General features: G+C 46.2%; 1 protein-coding gene across 4 annotated transcripts in view; it reads left to right on the forward strand.

Annotated features, from left to right (window-relative positions):
* Window positions 1-16480, forward strand: part of Myh11 (myosin heavy chain 11) — a 98552-nt gene that overhangs the window by 51527 nt on the left and 30545 nt on the right. For all 4 annotated transcript variants that reach the window (XM_028778329.1, XM_028778328.1, XM_028778330.1 and 1 more), the window contains 11 exons: window positions 318-461; window positions 3695-3790; window positions 5895-6013; window positions 6715-6867; window positions 7689-7862; window positions 9733-9906; window positions 11022-11136; window positions 13169-13362; window positions 15658-15779; window positions 15873-15942; window positions 16102-16262. In XM_028778329.1, the coding sequence (XP_028634162.1) occupies window positions 318-461; window positions 3695-3790; window positions 5895-6013; window positions 6715-6867; window positions 7689-7862; window positions 9733-9906; window positions 11022-11136; window positions 13169-13362; window positions 15658-15779; window positions 15873-15942; window positions 16102-16262 (1522 nt within the window). The remainder of the gene's footprint in view (window positions 1-317; window positions 462-3694; window positions 3791-5894; window positions 6014-6714; window positions 6868-7688; window positions 7863-9732; window positions 9907-11021; window positions 11137-13168; window positions 13363-15657; window positions 15780-15872; window positions 15943-16101; window positions 16263-16480) is intronic.

A 16480-nucleotide genomic window follows, 5' to 3' on the forward strand; every position in this document is an offset into this window, starting at 1 on the left:
GTACAGACAGCCCCATGTTAAGGGATATGGTTGAACAGTACAGACAGACAGCCCCATGTTAAGGGATATGGTTGAACAGTACAAACAAGGCTGAACTTTTAGCTGCCTGGTACCCTGGTGCAGTGTACAACAAGCATCACTGTATGAAATCAGCACTGGCTGGTGAGGACTGTACATGATGACATATGGGAAGAGTTTTAACTGCCCCAACCTTGAGAAAGGGAGAGAGGTGACGATGGTCCAGATGTTGCTAGGACCCGTGTCTTACTGAAGGTGAAAGCGTGTCTCCGTATGCAGCTCACTGTCCTTTCTTGTAGGTGACCTGCTTTTGGAGAGTTTTAATAGCTACACGTTTTTATCCAATGGCTTCGTGCCCATCCCAGCTGCACAAGATGACGAGATGTTCCAGGAGACACTGGAGGCCATGTCCATCATGGGCTTCAGTGAAGAAGAACAGCTAGGTGAGTTTCATACCTTGTATCTAGTAAACTGGATTTGTGATGCTTGGGGATTCTTTACTGGCCCTCATCACGTCAGGATGCATGGCTACTCTCTGGATTCCCTACCTCCTGAAAGGAGGCAGAGAGGGAGAGAAGAAAAACCAAGAGAAAGAAAAATGAATCCTTCCACATGTGACCTATTAGGCAAGTGGCTGAAGTAAAGCTCTTTTGGTTGCAATTGACCCAAATTGGCTTAAACAACAAAAAGTGATTCACTCTGTGTTAGTTACTTCTGTTAACCTGAGGACACACCAGACAGAAGCAACTTAAGAAAGGGAGGATTTATCTTGGCTCATTGTCTCTAGGGTCTCACTCCATCATGAAGGGAAGGCCTGGTGGAACTATTCAGACTGTGGCAGCGGGAATATATAGCAGAGCTCCTTAAATCACAGCAGGCAGGAAGCAGAATGGGAAGGAACTGCCCCTACCAGCCTATTTCCACAGGCCAGGCCCTACCTAGAGGCTTTCAAAATAGCATCATGACCTAGGGACCAAGAGCTGGGAAGATAAGCCTATGGAGGATGGCCCAAAATCAAACCAACCAATCCAGTATTGGAAAACTCAGATGTGCTGGTTGCAGGTTCCAGGTTCTAGGGACTCTGAATTTCTCTTAAAAGCTGGTTTCTGATCCAGAAACACTTTTCTTTCTGTCCAGTATTCAGAATTAACCAAGGCAGGACTGTGGTAAACTGGCCTCCCTTCCCACACCCTCTGGGATCCCAGTTGCTACAGTGAGGACCGTAGGATAGGCTGGTATCTATAGGATAGCCTACGATCCAGAAAAAGAAGGTTCTAGGACAGCGTAGACAGATGGGTGGTGTCTGTGGCTCTTGTGTCAGCAGCCAGAGCCATGGACTCCTGTCCAATGCATCTCCTTGGAGACAAGGGTCAATTTGACTCCGAATCCAGTTTTAAGAAAACACAGAGTGATATTAAATACTAGAATGGGTCCCAGCTGTGTACTTCTTATTTTCCCCTTAAGACACCAAGATGCTCAATGTATTTTATTCCAATAGTGAAAGAAAGAAAAAAATTGGAATAAAGTAAAATGGTGATTAATAAAAGTTATTGTTATTTGTTCCTGTAAATGGGGACAGAAGGGGCCATTTAAATTGTGTTTTGGAAAATGGCATCTGTATCAGTATCTGTATCACAGGAGGTTAAAAGAGAAAGTAGTGAAGAACAAAGCAGGACTTTAACTTTTTGAGACAGTGTCTCATGTAGCCCAGGATATCCCATAACTCTCTATGTTGCCAAAGATGATCTTGAACACCTGATCTCCCTACTTCTCCCTCCTGAGTGCTGGGATAACAGGTATGTCCATCACATCTTTATGGGGTACAGGGAATCAAGCCAGGCTTCCTGCAGGTTAGGCAAGCCCTCTACCAATGGCACTCTGTGAGGAAACTGAGGCAGAGAAGCAAAAAGTTAACTGCTGCTGGGGCTAACCTGGGACCCTGCTTTTGCCCATAGAAGTTTGGGTCCTTAAACTTCTTGAATAATTTATGTCAGGAACCAGGTGGAAAGCAGGCTAAATGACCAGGCATAGTGGCACATGCCTGTAATCTCAGCACTTGGGAGGCTGAGGCAGGAGGGTTGCTGTGAGCTTGAAGCAGACAGGGGTGTAGACTGAGACCATCTCTCAGAGTCAAAAACGAACAAGCAAACCACTCATGGAGGCACACACCTTTAATCCCAGGACCACACAGGCAGAGCCAGAAGACTCTCTGTGAGTTCCACACCAGCCAGGGCTACACAGAGAAAACCTGTCTCAAAAAACCAAAATAGTAATAACAACAACAATGCAAACAAATGAAAACAGAATAATGCCGGGCAGTGGCGGCGCACGCCTTTGATCCCAGCACTTGGGAGGCAATGGCAGGCAGATCTCTGAGTGTGAGGCTAGTCTAGTCTACAAAGAAAGGTCAAAGATAGCTAGGGATATACAGAAAAAATTCTGTTAAAAAAAAAAAAACCAAGAAAAAAATGAAAAGAAAATATCAAGAAGACTTAATCAGTGATGGGGCAGATAGGACACAAACGGAGCAAGGGGTACCACGCACTGCCTTCTGTGGGGTACATGCCTGTAAACATAGCACCTGGATGGGTGAGGCAGGAAAACTGATCTTAAGGTCAGCCTGAGCTAAGCAGTGAGATCTGTCTAAAAGTAGGAAAATGTGCTAACAATGAGTGTCCTCAAGATAAACCTAAGCCAACATTTCCAGCTCTAGAGGCGGACACTGCTGCCATCTACTGGTGAGTGATGGGGGTGTTGCCATCACTCTTTCTGCCCAAGTATTTCTGCTGAGCTCAGTAAGGCTGAGCTGGAGTTAGATGGCAGGCACATTGGCAATACCTAGCTTAGACCTGTGCTTTTGAGGACCTCAAGGTCAGCACTTCCTAGTTTACAAAGTTCCTTTTGTGAGTGTTAGTATAAAAGAGAACACCCTTAGCAGTGCCCTGTCTGTAGCAGCTTCACAGTGAAGAGTGCAGGTGGGGGTGGGCTAGCAGTTAGCAACTGGACCTTCCTCCTCTTGACTATGACTGGGTCTTGTGGTATGAGATCATCTGCTGTGAAGAAGCTAAAACCCGTGGTGTGGCCTGGGGACCAAAGAAAGATGGAGTTTCTAGGCTTTGTTACTGGAACATGATAACTTCTTGGTGAATGATTCCGCAGTTCAATGAGGTCTATTGGCAATCATCAGTGACACGCCCTCCACACCCCAGGCATTCTTCCCTACCCACCTCCATCCATCCTCTACTCATTCATTTATCTATCTCTGCTCAGGAATCCATCCTCTATCTATTTATCCATCTATGCATCCAACCTGCATCACACTCCATCATTCCTCCACCCATGCCTACCATCTACCCATTCATTCTTCCATTCATAATAGTCAGTGAGATACATTTGGTCCATGGCTGGAGCTTACAAGTCCCTGCTGCATAAAGAAATCCCATGTGCACAATACAAAGTTTTTCAGCAACTTCCTGGCCATACTCAGCTCCCACATCCAAGCATCTTCTTGTGCAAGTGAGGGAGTCAGACAATCTTATCCAGAACAAGAACTCTGAACTTGGTCTACAGACAAATGACACTAGTTGACTCTGGGTATCCAGTGATGATTAGATTGATGGCTTTCAAAATACTTTGAGCTGTTACTGACTAATCCACTCTTCTCTCCCTACTTCAGCCATCTTGAAGGTAGTATCCTCCGTTCTTCAGCTTGGAAACATTGTCTTCAAGAAGGAGCGAAACACAGACCAGGCATCCATGCCTGATAACACCGGTACTTGTCACTTTTCCCAGCAGTGATAGCTTCTGGAATAGGGGGTCAGGTCACACTCAGGCACTGGTCGTATAGATGTCCCCTTATCTATGGCTACACATAGCAGTCAGCTGTGGTCTTAAAGTACAAGACAAGACAACACAAAGAGAGAGTTTGACAGAGAAAAGCCACCTTTGAGTGACTTTTATTATAATACACTGTTATAATTATGACATTCATTGTTACTGTAATTGTTCCTTTATTAGTAGTAGTTCTTTTGGAGACAAGGCCTCAGTGGCTAGCCCAGGCTGGCCTGGAATTCCCAGTTCTCCAGCCTCAGTCTCCAAGTCCTAGGAGGGCAGGTATACTACCTGACTTATTCCTAATGACTGTTATTAGCTCCTCATGGTATCTACTGTCTAAGTTAAACTTTATCAGAGGTCTCCATACAGGAAAGCATCAGCATGCACAGGGCTGACATCATCTTTGTTCCAAACATTCACTCATGTCTTGGGCATATGCCCCATCGCTATGGGGGCTTTCTGCTGTCTCTGCCTCTTCCTTCAAGTGTTTCATGAGTGCAGATCCTACAGCACAAAGTCAGAAGCTGAGTGTTTCCAGCCGGATAGGCCCTCCTTGATCACCTCTTCTGAACCCCACAATGGTTTTTGTATTGAATAAGCATTTCCTAAGCAGTTGTACTCTGCCAGGCCTTAAGACACAGCAGAAAGCAAGCCAGCTCATCCCTTCTTAGGTACAGTCTTGCTGAGGAGCTAGGCCCCAGGCTCCTTGCAAATGAAGAGCCCCAGAAAAACCATGGGTGGTCCAACTAAACCCAGTTTCCAGACAAGCCGTAACACTTTCCACCACGAGAATGTTCCATGGGGCAGGACAGGTGGCTCAGAGGTTACAAGCACTTGTTGCTCTTCTAGAGGACCCAAGTGCAATTCTCAGCACCCCGGTCAGAAATCTCACAACTGCCTGTAACTTCAGCTCTTGGATATCCATCACTCTTATCAGCACACACATGCATGTGTGTGCCTACTCACGCATATGCATAAATAAAAATAAAACCTTTAAAAGGAGATCCTACTACAAAATGCTATTTCTCTGAAGTTCTTATTTAACTCAGAACCCTGGTTCCCCTCCTGGATTTCCCACCACTGATTCTGGCCATCTTTCTTGAAAATACTCAAAAATTCCTGTTTCTAAGAGGATCACCTGGCTCCCATCACCTTTAGTAGGAGCTAAATATCAGGTTTCTAGTTTTGGGGCATCCCAGACTATATAGGATATCACTTTACAGCCCCACAGAGACACCCTATTGGACATATATTGCATAGTAACCCATTACCCCAAAATGTGGCACACAAATAGGTTCCAATTTGCCATGAGAATCCAGAGACATGAACAGATAGCTTGTGAAACAATGGAGGAACCCTAAACTTTAGTACTATCTGCACCCCCATATCCCCATTTGATAGACAAATCTTTGTGCATAGGAAGCAGCTGGTAGTGTGCTTCTGTGTGTTTTTGAAAATAAGGTTTTTTTTAGATTTATTTATTTATTCATGTATATGAGTACACTGTAGCTGTCTTCAGACACACCAGAAGAGGGCATCGGATCCCATTACAGATGGTTGTGCGCCACCATGTGGTTGCTGGGATTTGAACTCAGGACCTCTGGAAGAGCAGTCAGTGCTCTTAACTGCTGAGCCATCTCTCCAGCCCGAAAATAAGTTTTTAAATGCAGAAATATACAGTAATAAGCGAGTCACATGTTTATGACCAGAATAGACATATATGAATAGATTTTAGTTTTCCTTTGTCTTCTTTTGTTTGAAGTCCTTTCTGTTTCTTTACCTGTTGTATTTTGAGGCAGGGTCTCATATAGCTCATGCAGGGCTCAAATTCACTGTGTGGGCAGAGGTGATCTTGCCCTTATGATGCTCCCACCTCCATCTCCCAAGTGTGGGCATGACAGACACGCACCACCACATGGGTGCATGAACATTTTTTTTTCTTTAAAGGGAATTGAAGAGTAGAGATGGCATCACTTGGTCCCAGAGGCACCTGTTCTCTTTGGTGGCATAGCTAAAATGCTTCTTTTCTCATACTCACACAGCTGCTCAGAAGGTCTGCCACCTTGTGGGGATTAATGTGACAGACTTCACCAGAGCCATCCTGACCCCACGTATCAAAGTTGGACGGGATGTGGTCCAGAAAGCTCAGACCAAAGAACAGGTGATAATGCTGTGGCTGTTTATGTTGCAAACCTTCTATCCATTGATCATCATATACATGACATCACCTGCTCATCCACCTACCATCCACCTGCCCACATACCCATCTACCCACTCACCTAGCTACCTGCTCACCCGTACACCACCCACCCAGTCATTTACCATCTACCTGTCTACCCAAACAGTAATCTGACTAACAACCATCCATCCATTATCTACCATCCGTTATCCGTCCATCTACCTATCCCCACATTGACTCAACCACCCATCCCTTCACCTGCCCGCCCACCCATCCATATACTTACCCATTAACCACTCCTCTACCAACCCACTCATCTCTCAGCCATCCATCTACCATTCGTCTACCCATCCTCCTGTCCCTCTATCCATCTATCCATCCACCTCTATATCTTTCATCTATCTGGTACTAAAATACCTGCGTCCTATGCCAACATTTTTGGACACTGCTAACCAAAAGCAGAGTCCTTCACACATCACTGACCTTAGAGACCTGACTTGTGGAAATGACTATATTTTTAAGAAGCAGGGCTGGCAGCCTCTAATTGATCCTTAAACAGAACAGGCTCCACAGGATTCTCATGGGCGGCATTTCATTATCTATCTAGTCATTCTTTAAGTCTGACCACTCTTCCTGCCACTTTTCCGCTGGCAATACCCTTGTTTCCTTCATTGCCCCTGCAGGCTGACTTTGCCATTGAGGCCTTAGCCAAGGCCACCTACGAGCGCCTTTTCCGATGGATTCTCAGCCGTGTGAATAAAGCCTTGGACAAGACCCATCGGCAGGGGGCCTCCTTCCTGGGCATTCTGGATATTGCTGGGTTTGAAATCTTTGAGGTATATCTGTGGTCTTGGTCATCTGGGATAGTGCTTTGAGATGTTGCTATTTTGTAGAAAGGCACACAGATAGGCACTATAGGTAGGAAGTTTTTGGTTAAGGTTACACTTCAGTGTGTAAGAGACATAAATTCTCTATTTATGTATTAGATTGTATAAGTTGGCTGGTCAGCAAAGCTGGATGCAGTAGGCAGGACCTACCTGCTCTGTTTTCTACCACACTGGCTCTGTCTCCAACAGCTCTCTCCTCATGGGGTAGAGAGAGTGCCAGGGCTCCAGATTTCTATTTAGCAATCTTAGAAGAAAAAAAAAAAAAGAGCATCCAACTCTAAGAGCTTCAACCCAAATCTTGAAGTAGAAGTCACATTGGTTCCTGTTCACTTGAGCTAAGCCAATGGGTCACCTCTACATTGAGCACCGAGCCCAGGTTCTTTATTATATTTCATGTCATGTACACAGAGTGCCTGGGTCCCACTCTCATAAGTTGGAGGGAATTTCTCAGAGTAAGAGTCTGAGCGATGTATCAAAGAGGTCCTCTGTGGGATCTCCCTGTCATTTGAGCCTAAGTTTCCCTGTCTATAAAATAGTGATGAGAACATGCCTTATATGGTTAGTCCATCTGTGTGAAGGTAGAAAAGGTGAGGACCCTGTGGTATTGGAATGGGTCACTTCTGCCAGTCATACTAGACTTTACACCATGTTAGTTGAGTCTTGCACTCTCTGGATGCTGAGGTCCAGGTCATGGGGCTCCTTGCAGCTGAGCTCCCTGCCTTACGAGCTCACCCAGCTCAGCTGTCTTTCCTCTCCATGCATATGCACAGGTCAACTCCTTCGAGCAGCTGTGCATCAACTACACCAACGAGAAGCTGCAGCAGCTGTTCAATCATACCATGTTCATCCTGGAGCAGGAAGAGTACCAACGAGAGGGCATCGAGTGGAACTTCATCGACTTTGGCCTGGATCTGCAGCCTTGTATTGAGCTGATTGAGCGGCCGGTGAGGGGCTGGCACTGTGCGTGCATGGCCCATTTGTACACACTTAGTCAGAGAATGCTTTCCATGTGGACATTGTCTTTGGGCAAGTCCTGGAAGGCTGTAAATGGAGTCCTGGGGAACTAGGCCATGCTTTCTGTTAACCCATGTTTACAATCAACATTTTTTGTTTATTTTGTTTTGTTTTTACACCACCTTTCCCCCTTTTTGAGATAACTCACCTGAAACTCAGTATGTACACAGAGGCTAGCCTCTAACCCTATGAGTCCTCCTGCCTCAGCCCCACAAGTTAGTCATGTTGTTCCTCAGCAAAATAATTATCAACTCTAGGCTTGCAACCCAGGACCTTGCCCACACTAGGCAAGTGCTCTTTCATTTAAAGTTTAAAAATAGCCTATTAGCTTATATTAATTTTTTTTGAGATAGAGTCTATAGAGCCCAGACTGGTTTCAATCTTACTATATAGTCGAGGATGACTTTGAGCTTCTTATCTTCCTGCCTCCGACTCCCAAGTGCTGGGTTTGCAGGTATATACAGCCTTACCTGGTTGACACGATTATGACAATCCTCCTACCTCGGCCTTCCTGTGCTAGTATTAGGGTGTATCTCACCATGATGCAATTCCACCAGTCTTTCTCTTCTTTTCCTCCATTCATTCATTCCCAAAGAGTCTGTGCTTTGTCCACTGATATATCCCAAACTTCTAGAGCCATAGTAGGCTAATAGTCACGATGTGCTGGGCCTCTTCTTTTAGTGTTGGGGCTGTAACTATGAACAAGATGGGCATGGACCCTCACCCCCTGGAAGGGCCAGTGGTGAAACCAACTGACACTCCTGGCAAAGAACTATGGAAACAGTCAGGAAATGGTTCTACGTGGTGGAGTACTCAGAGTGGAGCTAGTTCCCCAGGGTGAATGACACACGCCAACACCTTAGTTTAGATCCTCTCAAACAGAAAAGCCTTGCTGAAAGAGACCCTGGGTACATTTATAAGGAAACAAAGCAACAGATTCATTTGAAATTCTTTTTTTTAAGACAACTTTTTGTTTTTGTTGTTGTTGTTTTTGTTTTGTTTTGTTTTTTTATTTTTCGAGACAGGGTTTCTCTGTGTAGCCCAGGCTGTCCTTGGAACTCACTCTGTAGACCAGGCTGGCCTCAAACTCAGAAATCCACCTGCCTCTGCCTCCCAAGTGCTGGGATTAAAGGTGTGCGCCACCACTGCCCAAGCTCATTTGAAATCCTTATGTAATCTTGACTGAGTATGGTGGCGCACATCTATAATCCCAGCACTTAGGAGGCTGACACAGGAGGATTGCTGCAGGTTTGAGATTAGTGTTAACTGAATAGTGGGTTTTGGCAGCCTGGGATATGATGTCTCAAAGTGTATATGGGAGCCTGGGATACAAAATAAGCCCTATGAAACAGGCTCTAGGCCCTGAGTTCCATTCTCATTCAAGATGGGAGAGAAGAATTCAATCTTTGTGTATTGCCCAGTATGGATATCAGCAAGCACTGTGTCCTGTTAGTTCTTGCTTTCAGTCCCTCAAGCTGTCTATTGACAGAAGAATAATGGTTTAATAGATTCAACATGGAAGAAAGAGGGTATGGATTTACTTTAGATATAAGCAAAATGCAGTTACAATGCCAGGAGGACTCCTGTGTGTGACCTCTCATGTAGTTCAGCCTGGCTTTGAACTTGTTTGTAGCTGAATTAGCATTGAACTGATCCTCCTTGCCTCTGCCTCCCACATGTCAGGGCTTCAGTCCTATACCACCACACCTGACAATATATGTGGAATGTGTATGGTTGGCCCTTCCTGGTGAGCCTGGGGTCCTCCTGCCTGGGGGTGACCCTGCCTTTCTATGTCCCCAGAACAACCCTCCCGGTGTGCTGGCCCTGCTGGATGAAGAATGCTGGTTCCCCAAAGCTACGGACAAGTCTTTTGTGGAGAAGCTGTGCTCAGAGCAAGGCAATCACCCCAAATTTCAGAAGCCCAAGCAGCTAAAGGACAAAACAGAGTTCTCCATCATCCACTATGCTGGGAAGGTATTGGTCAGGGAGTCTTGAGGAGTGGTTGTCTCAAAGGAACCTGGGACGGTGTTCACATCAAGGGTGCTTTGGCAGTGGCTGTGTCCTCCAAACACTTGTAGTAAGGTGGTTCTCAGTTAGGGACTCTGAACAATTTGTCTAAGCAACTGTCAGGAGTGAAAGTGGCCATCTCTGACATATGTCAACTGTGTTGACCAGACTGTTTTCCCCTGGAAAGACTCCAAATACTTGCTCCATGACAAACCCAACAGGCAAGGCCTCTGGAGTGAGGGCACCAATGAGTCTTCTACAGATTTACAGGAATCCCTGACATTACCACTATGCTCCATCTGAGGGAACTGTGCTAGCTGACATCATCATTGATCAATGATAATCATCATCATTATCACTGTCATCTTGGATATTAGTATGTCCTGAACAGCATAGAAATGCTACAGCTCACTTCTGCTGGCACTGCACAAACATGGCACACAGATACACACAGGCAAAACATCCACACTTATAAGATAAAAAATATTTTAAAAAGAAAAGCCATAGCTTGTTCTGGTTTGCAGAACTATTTTCCTTAGGCTGCTTTTGGTCAAGGTGTTTCACATAGCAATAGAAAACAAACTAGAGCATACACCCTGCTTGACATCCTAGGGTCAATCCCTAGTACTATAATGAGTTGCAGTGCAGTACAGCCTTAGCTATAAGAGTCCTGTTCATCAGACAGTGGGGGAAGACCCGTGCTCAGTTTAAGAATGAGGATCCTTGTTAAACTGCCCAGGCATAGGGGAGACATGGGGTATTTAAGATGGCTTTTGTCACCATTAGCTTCCTTGGCCATTTCTGGGGCTAAGTGTGAGCCTCTGGCAGAAGGTGGCATCTCTGAGACTGTGGAACAGTGAGAGGTTTTTCTAGCACTAGCTTCCACAGGTGGATGCCCTGTATGGCATCCCTATAGGATCCCTGAAGATTCTGACCTTATGGTTTCTTCCTTGATATGGGTGGCTGCCTCAAAAATGTCATTTCTCATTTGATGTCTCCAGGTGTGAGGGGAGTGTGGGAGGATTGGGCTTGGCAGTAGGTTTCGCAACCAGGAAACCTGATGGCAGGGTGGGTTTTGGCAGGTGGACTACAATGCAAGTGCCTGGCTGACCAAGAACATGGACCCGCTAAATGACAATGTGACCTCACTCCTCAATGCCTCTTCAGACAAGTTTGTGGCTGACCTGTGGAAGGATGGTAAGTCCCTCTTATCGTGACACAGCTTTATGCCAGAAGGCTGAACAGCTCAGACCTACTTCTCGGTTTATACATCTGCCCAGACTGGGAGGCTCCATGTGGGAACAGGGAATGGACCAGGCTGTCACATGCTCACACTATCGCATTGAAACAACTTTGACCATACAACACAATTCCTTCTTCATAGAAAGTAAGAGCTTATCCTTAGCTGAGTGGGAGTGACTGTGGATGGAGAACACAGATTCAGGACATTTCGAATGGCATGTCTCAATGAGGAAATGGTTTCATTAGATTTTAATGTGCTATAACAAAAGGAATTCATAAATCAAAGCAATCTTTTAAGGACTGTGGTGGGGACCTAATGATATTCTTAGCTTTGGGACCAATGGAAGTTGGTGGTCTGTTAAGACAGCCTCAAAGGTTTCATAGGATAGTCAGATTTATATTAGGTCAGGCATGGATGGAAACAGTAAATGGCCATTAGTAGCTAAAGATAGCCCAAGATGATTTGGCTCTGAATCTGCAACATTCCAACTCTCCTTCGGTACTAATCTGTTAGCCTTGTAGAATCTTTAACATAGATCTGCCCCCTTTTCTGGAAAATTCAGTTCATAGCCTCTTCTTAAACAAGAGACACTGAGCATCCCCATCCCCATTTTTTTTTGGACTCACCAAAAAAGTCCTGTTTCACAGCCCAGGAAATGGTATAACTGGGCATGATGAAGCAGTCCCCTTCTGAAGTCAAAAGGACACACGTCACAGTCACAGACTCTTCTTGTCTCTGCCATGTATCAGTATAACCTTGGGCATGTTGGCTAACTTTGTTGAGCTTGGATGTCCTCATTTGTAAACTGGGTCAATACCATGTCTCACTTGCCCTAGGAATTGCATGAGTTTGGCTCTCACCAGTGGTTCTCAGCCTTGCACCAGGGCCTCCCTATTAAACCACAGGATGAGGCTAGAGCTGGTGCATAGAGGATGCTCTGGCTCCATCTAGTGCTGCATCACCTGGGCACAGTAGCAGCACCTACTGGCCTCTTAGAGCTTCTCATTCCATCCTAGAGAAGGCACAGGAAGACTATGGCTATGTGGCTGGGCACCTGCCCAAAGCAGAAGCTCCCCTGTGCTAATATTACCCACTAACACCTGGTCTATCAAGCACTTACCAGTCCTCCTCAGAGCACTTGCTGTGTCTTCTCACTGGGATGTCCTTTCATTGGATACCTATGTCTGCTTGGACAGATGGTGGGCCACCATACGTCCCCCTTCTCTGTATCTTCTCAGAGATGAGCTTCTCAGGCACACTCCTCATCACCCTGTTGAAGGAAGGTCACTCTTCCTTCTCCTCTTGTCCCATTCTTTTTCTTTTCCTTTTTTCCCTCTTCCCACTCCTTCCTTCTCCCCTTCCCTCTATCCATGATTTTTCTAACCACGGCTCACCACCTGATATAGAACTTCATAGTCTGCCTCTTGTTAAAGATCAGTAACCTATGGGGAGAAATGGTCAGGGTCTTTGGCGAGTGCTTGGGGCCCATACACGGTTAGCTCTCAGGAAATCTCTGGAGATGAAGGAAGTATCGAAGGCTGCTGTGGAGCTGAGGGCTCTCTATGCCTTGTGTCCACATTGCATCCTTAGGATAGAGCTACTGCTTTCATTGTTAAGAAATGGAAGCTGAACTTAGAACACGGTGCCAGGGCCAGGCCAGTGAGTTAATACCAATAATAAAACTGACTCCTTTGGTCTCTGTGACAAGAACAGAGAACATTGGCTTATTTTGCCACTCAGGTGCCCTCAAGGATGCCCAAACTGACACTACTTAAAGGCTCTTATCTCAGCTCTGACCCTGCTAGCAATAGAAGCACTGACCTCCAGAGGGAAAGATTGGAAATGTTACTTACCCCAGATGGGATCTGTCATCTCCCATGAGTATCACCTGCACAAAATACCTCCCTTGGTCGTCATCTTCACAGCCCAGTTCTCTGGCTTGTGGCAGAGCCCAGAAGCTGATGTCACCCTTCATGTACCCCACAGTGGACCGCATTGTGGGGCTGGACCAGATGGCCAAGATGACTGAAAGCTCACTGCCCAGTGCCTCCAAGACCAAAAAGGGCATGTTCCGCACTGTGGGCCAGCTCTACAAAGAGCAGCTGGGGAAGCTGATGACTACACTGCGCAACACCACGCCTAACTTTGTGCGCTGCATCATCCCCAACCACGAGAAGAGGGTGAGGCATATCCCAACCTGGGCCGCCTGCCTATGGAATAGTGCTGGGATGGGGGGCTGGAGAGAGGAACCTGAGAGGTAATAAGGCATACCAATGAAGTGGACAGGCAGAAAGAGAGGTTTGATATTGGTTCCTGCCCTGAGCACCCTCAAGGAAGGTCTACACCTGCACGTGTGGAAAGTTGTCTGGATTTGGACCTACTCTCCATGCCTGGAAGCAAAGGAGAGCAAGGAAGGAAAGAAGGGATAAAGGGAGGGAGGAAGGGAGGGAGGAAGGGAGGGAATCTTTCTAGAGAATGCTCGGCTAGTTAGAAGCATGGGGTGAGAAGCCCCCAATCCTTCCATTCTTCCAGTAAATGCTTGCCAAGCTGCCATTTGTGACTGACAGTTGGAATACAGTATTGAAGAAATGAATGGAAACACATTTGCTTGTCACAGTGGGAAGAGGATTGCTACGGCATCTAGTAGAGAGAGGCCAGGGAGCCTGTGGGACAGCTCAGCCCACAACAGAGAATTAGTGGACCCAAAATGTCATTGATGCTGAGGTTATGAGACCCCACAGGGACCTTGACACACAGGCTAGAAACACGATGGTGAGTTAGGAAAATAACAGAAGCCCTGGCTAGGTACCTCTGCCTCCAGAACTTTAAGAATGAGTAAACGGGCTAGGGAGATAACTCAGTTGGTAAAGGCTCTTGCTGCCAATGCTAATGACCTGAGTTCCATCCCTGAGACCTACATGGTAGAAGGAAAAACTGACAGCTGCAGGATGTCCTCTGACTTTTACATATATACTGTGGCATACCTGTACCCACACCTATCCCCAAATACAACATAAATATGAATGTCATTTTAAAGGGCGTGTGTATCATCAACTTGGTGAAATGCATAGTGGGGTATGAGTATCCTTGGAGGTGTTTTAGGCCAAAATCTTGGGGTAAGGAAATGTCTAGAGGTGAGAAATTAAGTTTAGGCAAGAAAACTATAGCTAGGTGATTTTGTATTGTTTTTGTTTGTGTGCACGTGTGTGTACATGCCTGTGGATGTGGGGTATACATACACAGTGTATTCAGAGGTTAGAAGACAAGCCCTGGTATCAGTCCTTAGGTACCTTCTATTTCTGTGTGGGGCAGCTTTCTTACTGGCCTGGAGCTTTATCATGTAGGACAGCTGAGCTGGTCTATGAGCTTTTCACATTCCTCCTGTCTCTGCCCTTCTTATAGTTCTAGGATTATAGGCCTGTGCCGCTATGCCCAGCTTTTTACAGGGGTTCTATGGATTTGAACTCAGGGTCTCCTGCTTGCAAGGCAGGCACTTTATGGAATGAGGCATCCTCCCAGCCCTTTGTTTCATATTGATACACAAAGGTGTGGAATAGAGGTGGGACTATACCAGCTTGTGGAGCTAGAGATTGGCATCCTGTCTGTAGGAAACTCCTGAAGGAGTTTAAGCAGTAGGTCATGATCAAATGAGTTAGAAGAGGCAGGCAGGGCTGAGGGGAGAGGATCAAGCCAGAAGGTGCGGTTGTCTGGGCGGAGGAGAGAGACAATGGCTTTAAAAAGTAGGCTGGGGAGATGACTTAGCCATTTAAAGTGCTTGCCATACAAGTGGGACTTGGAATCCCAGAAACTCACCTAAATACTAGAATCCTCAGACAGGAATCCCCAGAATTCCAGATAAGAAACTAGTGGTACTGGTGGCCTTTGAGTTTGAGTGAGAGTGAATGAGTGAGTGTGAGTGAGTGAGTGCCTCAATAAATAAGAAAGAAGTGATTGAGGATGATTTCTGACACCAACTTTGTGCATCCAAATGTGTACAAACACACTTGAATATACAGACATCACACAATGCACAACCACACACACATACATCACACATACACCACACATACATCATGTACACATACACATGTGAACATGTGTGCTCTCATAGACATGCAAAACCACGAATGTATACAAATGTACACCATATCTGGTTTTTGTTTTTATTTTTATTTATTTCTTTAAAGAAACTTACTGGGAGAGACATGGGAAGGAAGAGCTAAGGGTGGTGATGGCCCAGAAGTAAGGGAGAGAATAGTGAGGGGATAACAGCTTCAGCTTCTGGCCAGGGGTGCTGGCACCATCAAGCACAATGGGGATTATGAGAAAAATATGGCCAAATTGTGGAAACCCAGAGATGGTAACAAGACACACTGTCCCTCAGCTAAACCCGGTTAAGAGCCCACAGGCTGCCAGGTATGTTTTCTGGCAGGGCTGGCTGTTCCAGTGCTCACTGGCCTCCTCCATTCCCACAGTCTGGCAAGCTGGACGCATTTCTAGTGCTGGAGCAGCTGCGGTGCAACGGTGTGTTGGAAGGCATCCGCATCTGCCGTCAGGGCTTCCCCAACAGGATTGTCTTCCAAGAGTTCCGGCAACGGTGAGCCTGCAGGGGTGGGGCAGTGTGGAGCTAGCCTCGGAGAGAGCACAAATGATGGAGATGTGTTGGCTGACTTCTGTTCTGTGTTTTAAGCTATGAGATCCTGGCAGCGAACGCCATCCCCAAAGGCTTCATGGATGGAAAGCAAGCCTGCATTCTCATGGTGAGCTTAAGCCTGGACCCTCCCAGACATCCAACTGTGACCTTCCCGCTGTGGGTCACACTGCCAGTTGCTGATCTGGGTGGGATGGTTCTTAAATACATGTCACCACTGACTAAATGGCCCAGTTGAAAATGGTGACTCTTCTTCCTCCCTTCTCAGATCAAAGCTCTTGAACTTGACCCCAACCTGTACAGAATTGGGCAGAGCAAAATCTTCTTCCGTACGGGGGTCCTGGCCCACCTAGAGGAGGAACGAGACCTGAAGATTACTGATGTCATCATGGCCTTCCAGGCGATGTGTCGTGGCTACCTGGCCAGAAAGTAAACACAGTTTCCTGTATCCTAAAACTTACTGCACATGCATAGTAGAAACTTAAATCCAGAGAAAGGGATTCCCAGCCCTATATCGAGACTCTCTAATTCCAAGAAGTCATCTCTCTTAAGATGTGTCCTTATCACCAGCTGCTGCCTGAGAGGAAAGGGTAGCTTCCAGTTGAAATGCATCTGAGAGGGAAGGGCAGCTTCCGGTTGAAATGCAT

This window comes from Grammomys surdaster, unplaced genomic scaffold (genome assembly GCF_004785775.1).
Source record: "Grammomys surdaster isolate TR1022 unplaced genomic scaffold, NIH_TR_1.0 334, whole genome shotgun sequence".
In the NCBI taxonomy this organism is placed as follows: Eukaryota; Metazoa; Chordata; class Mammalia; order Rodentia; family Muridae; genus Grammomys; species Grammomys surdaster.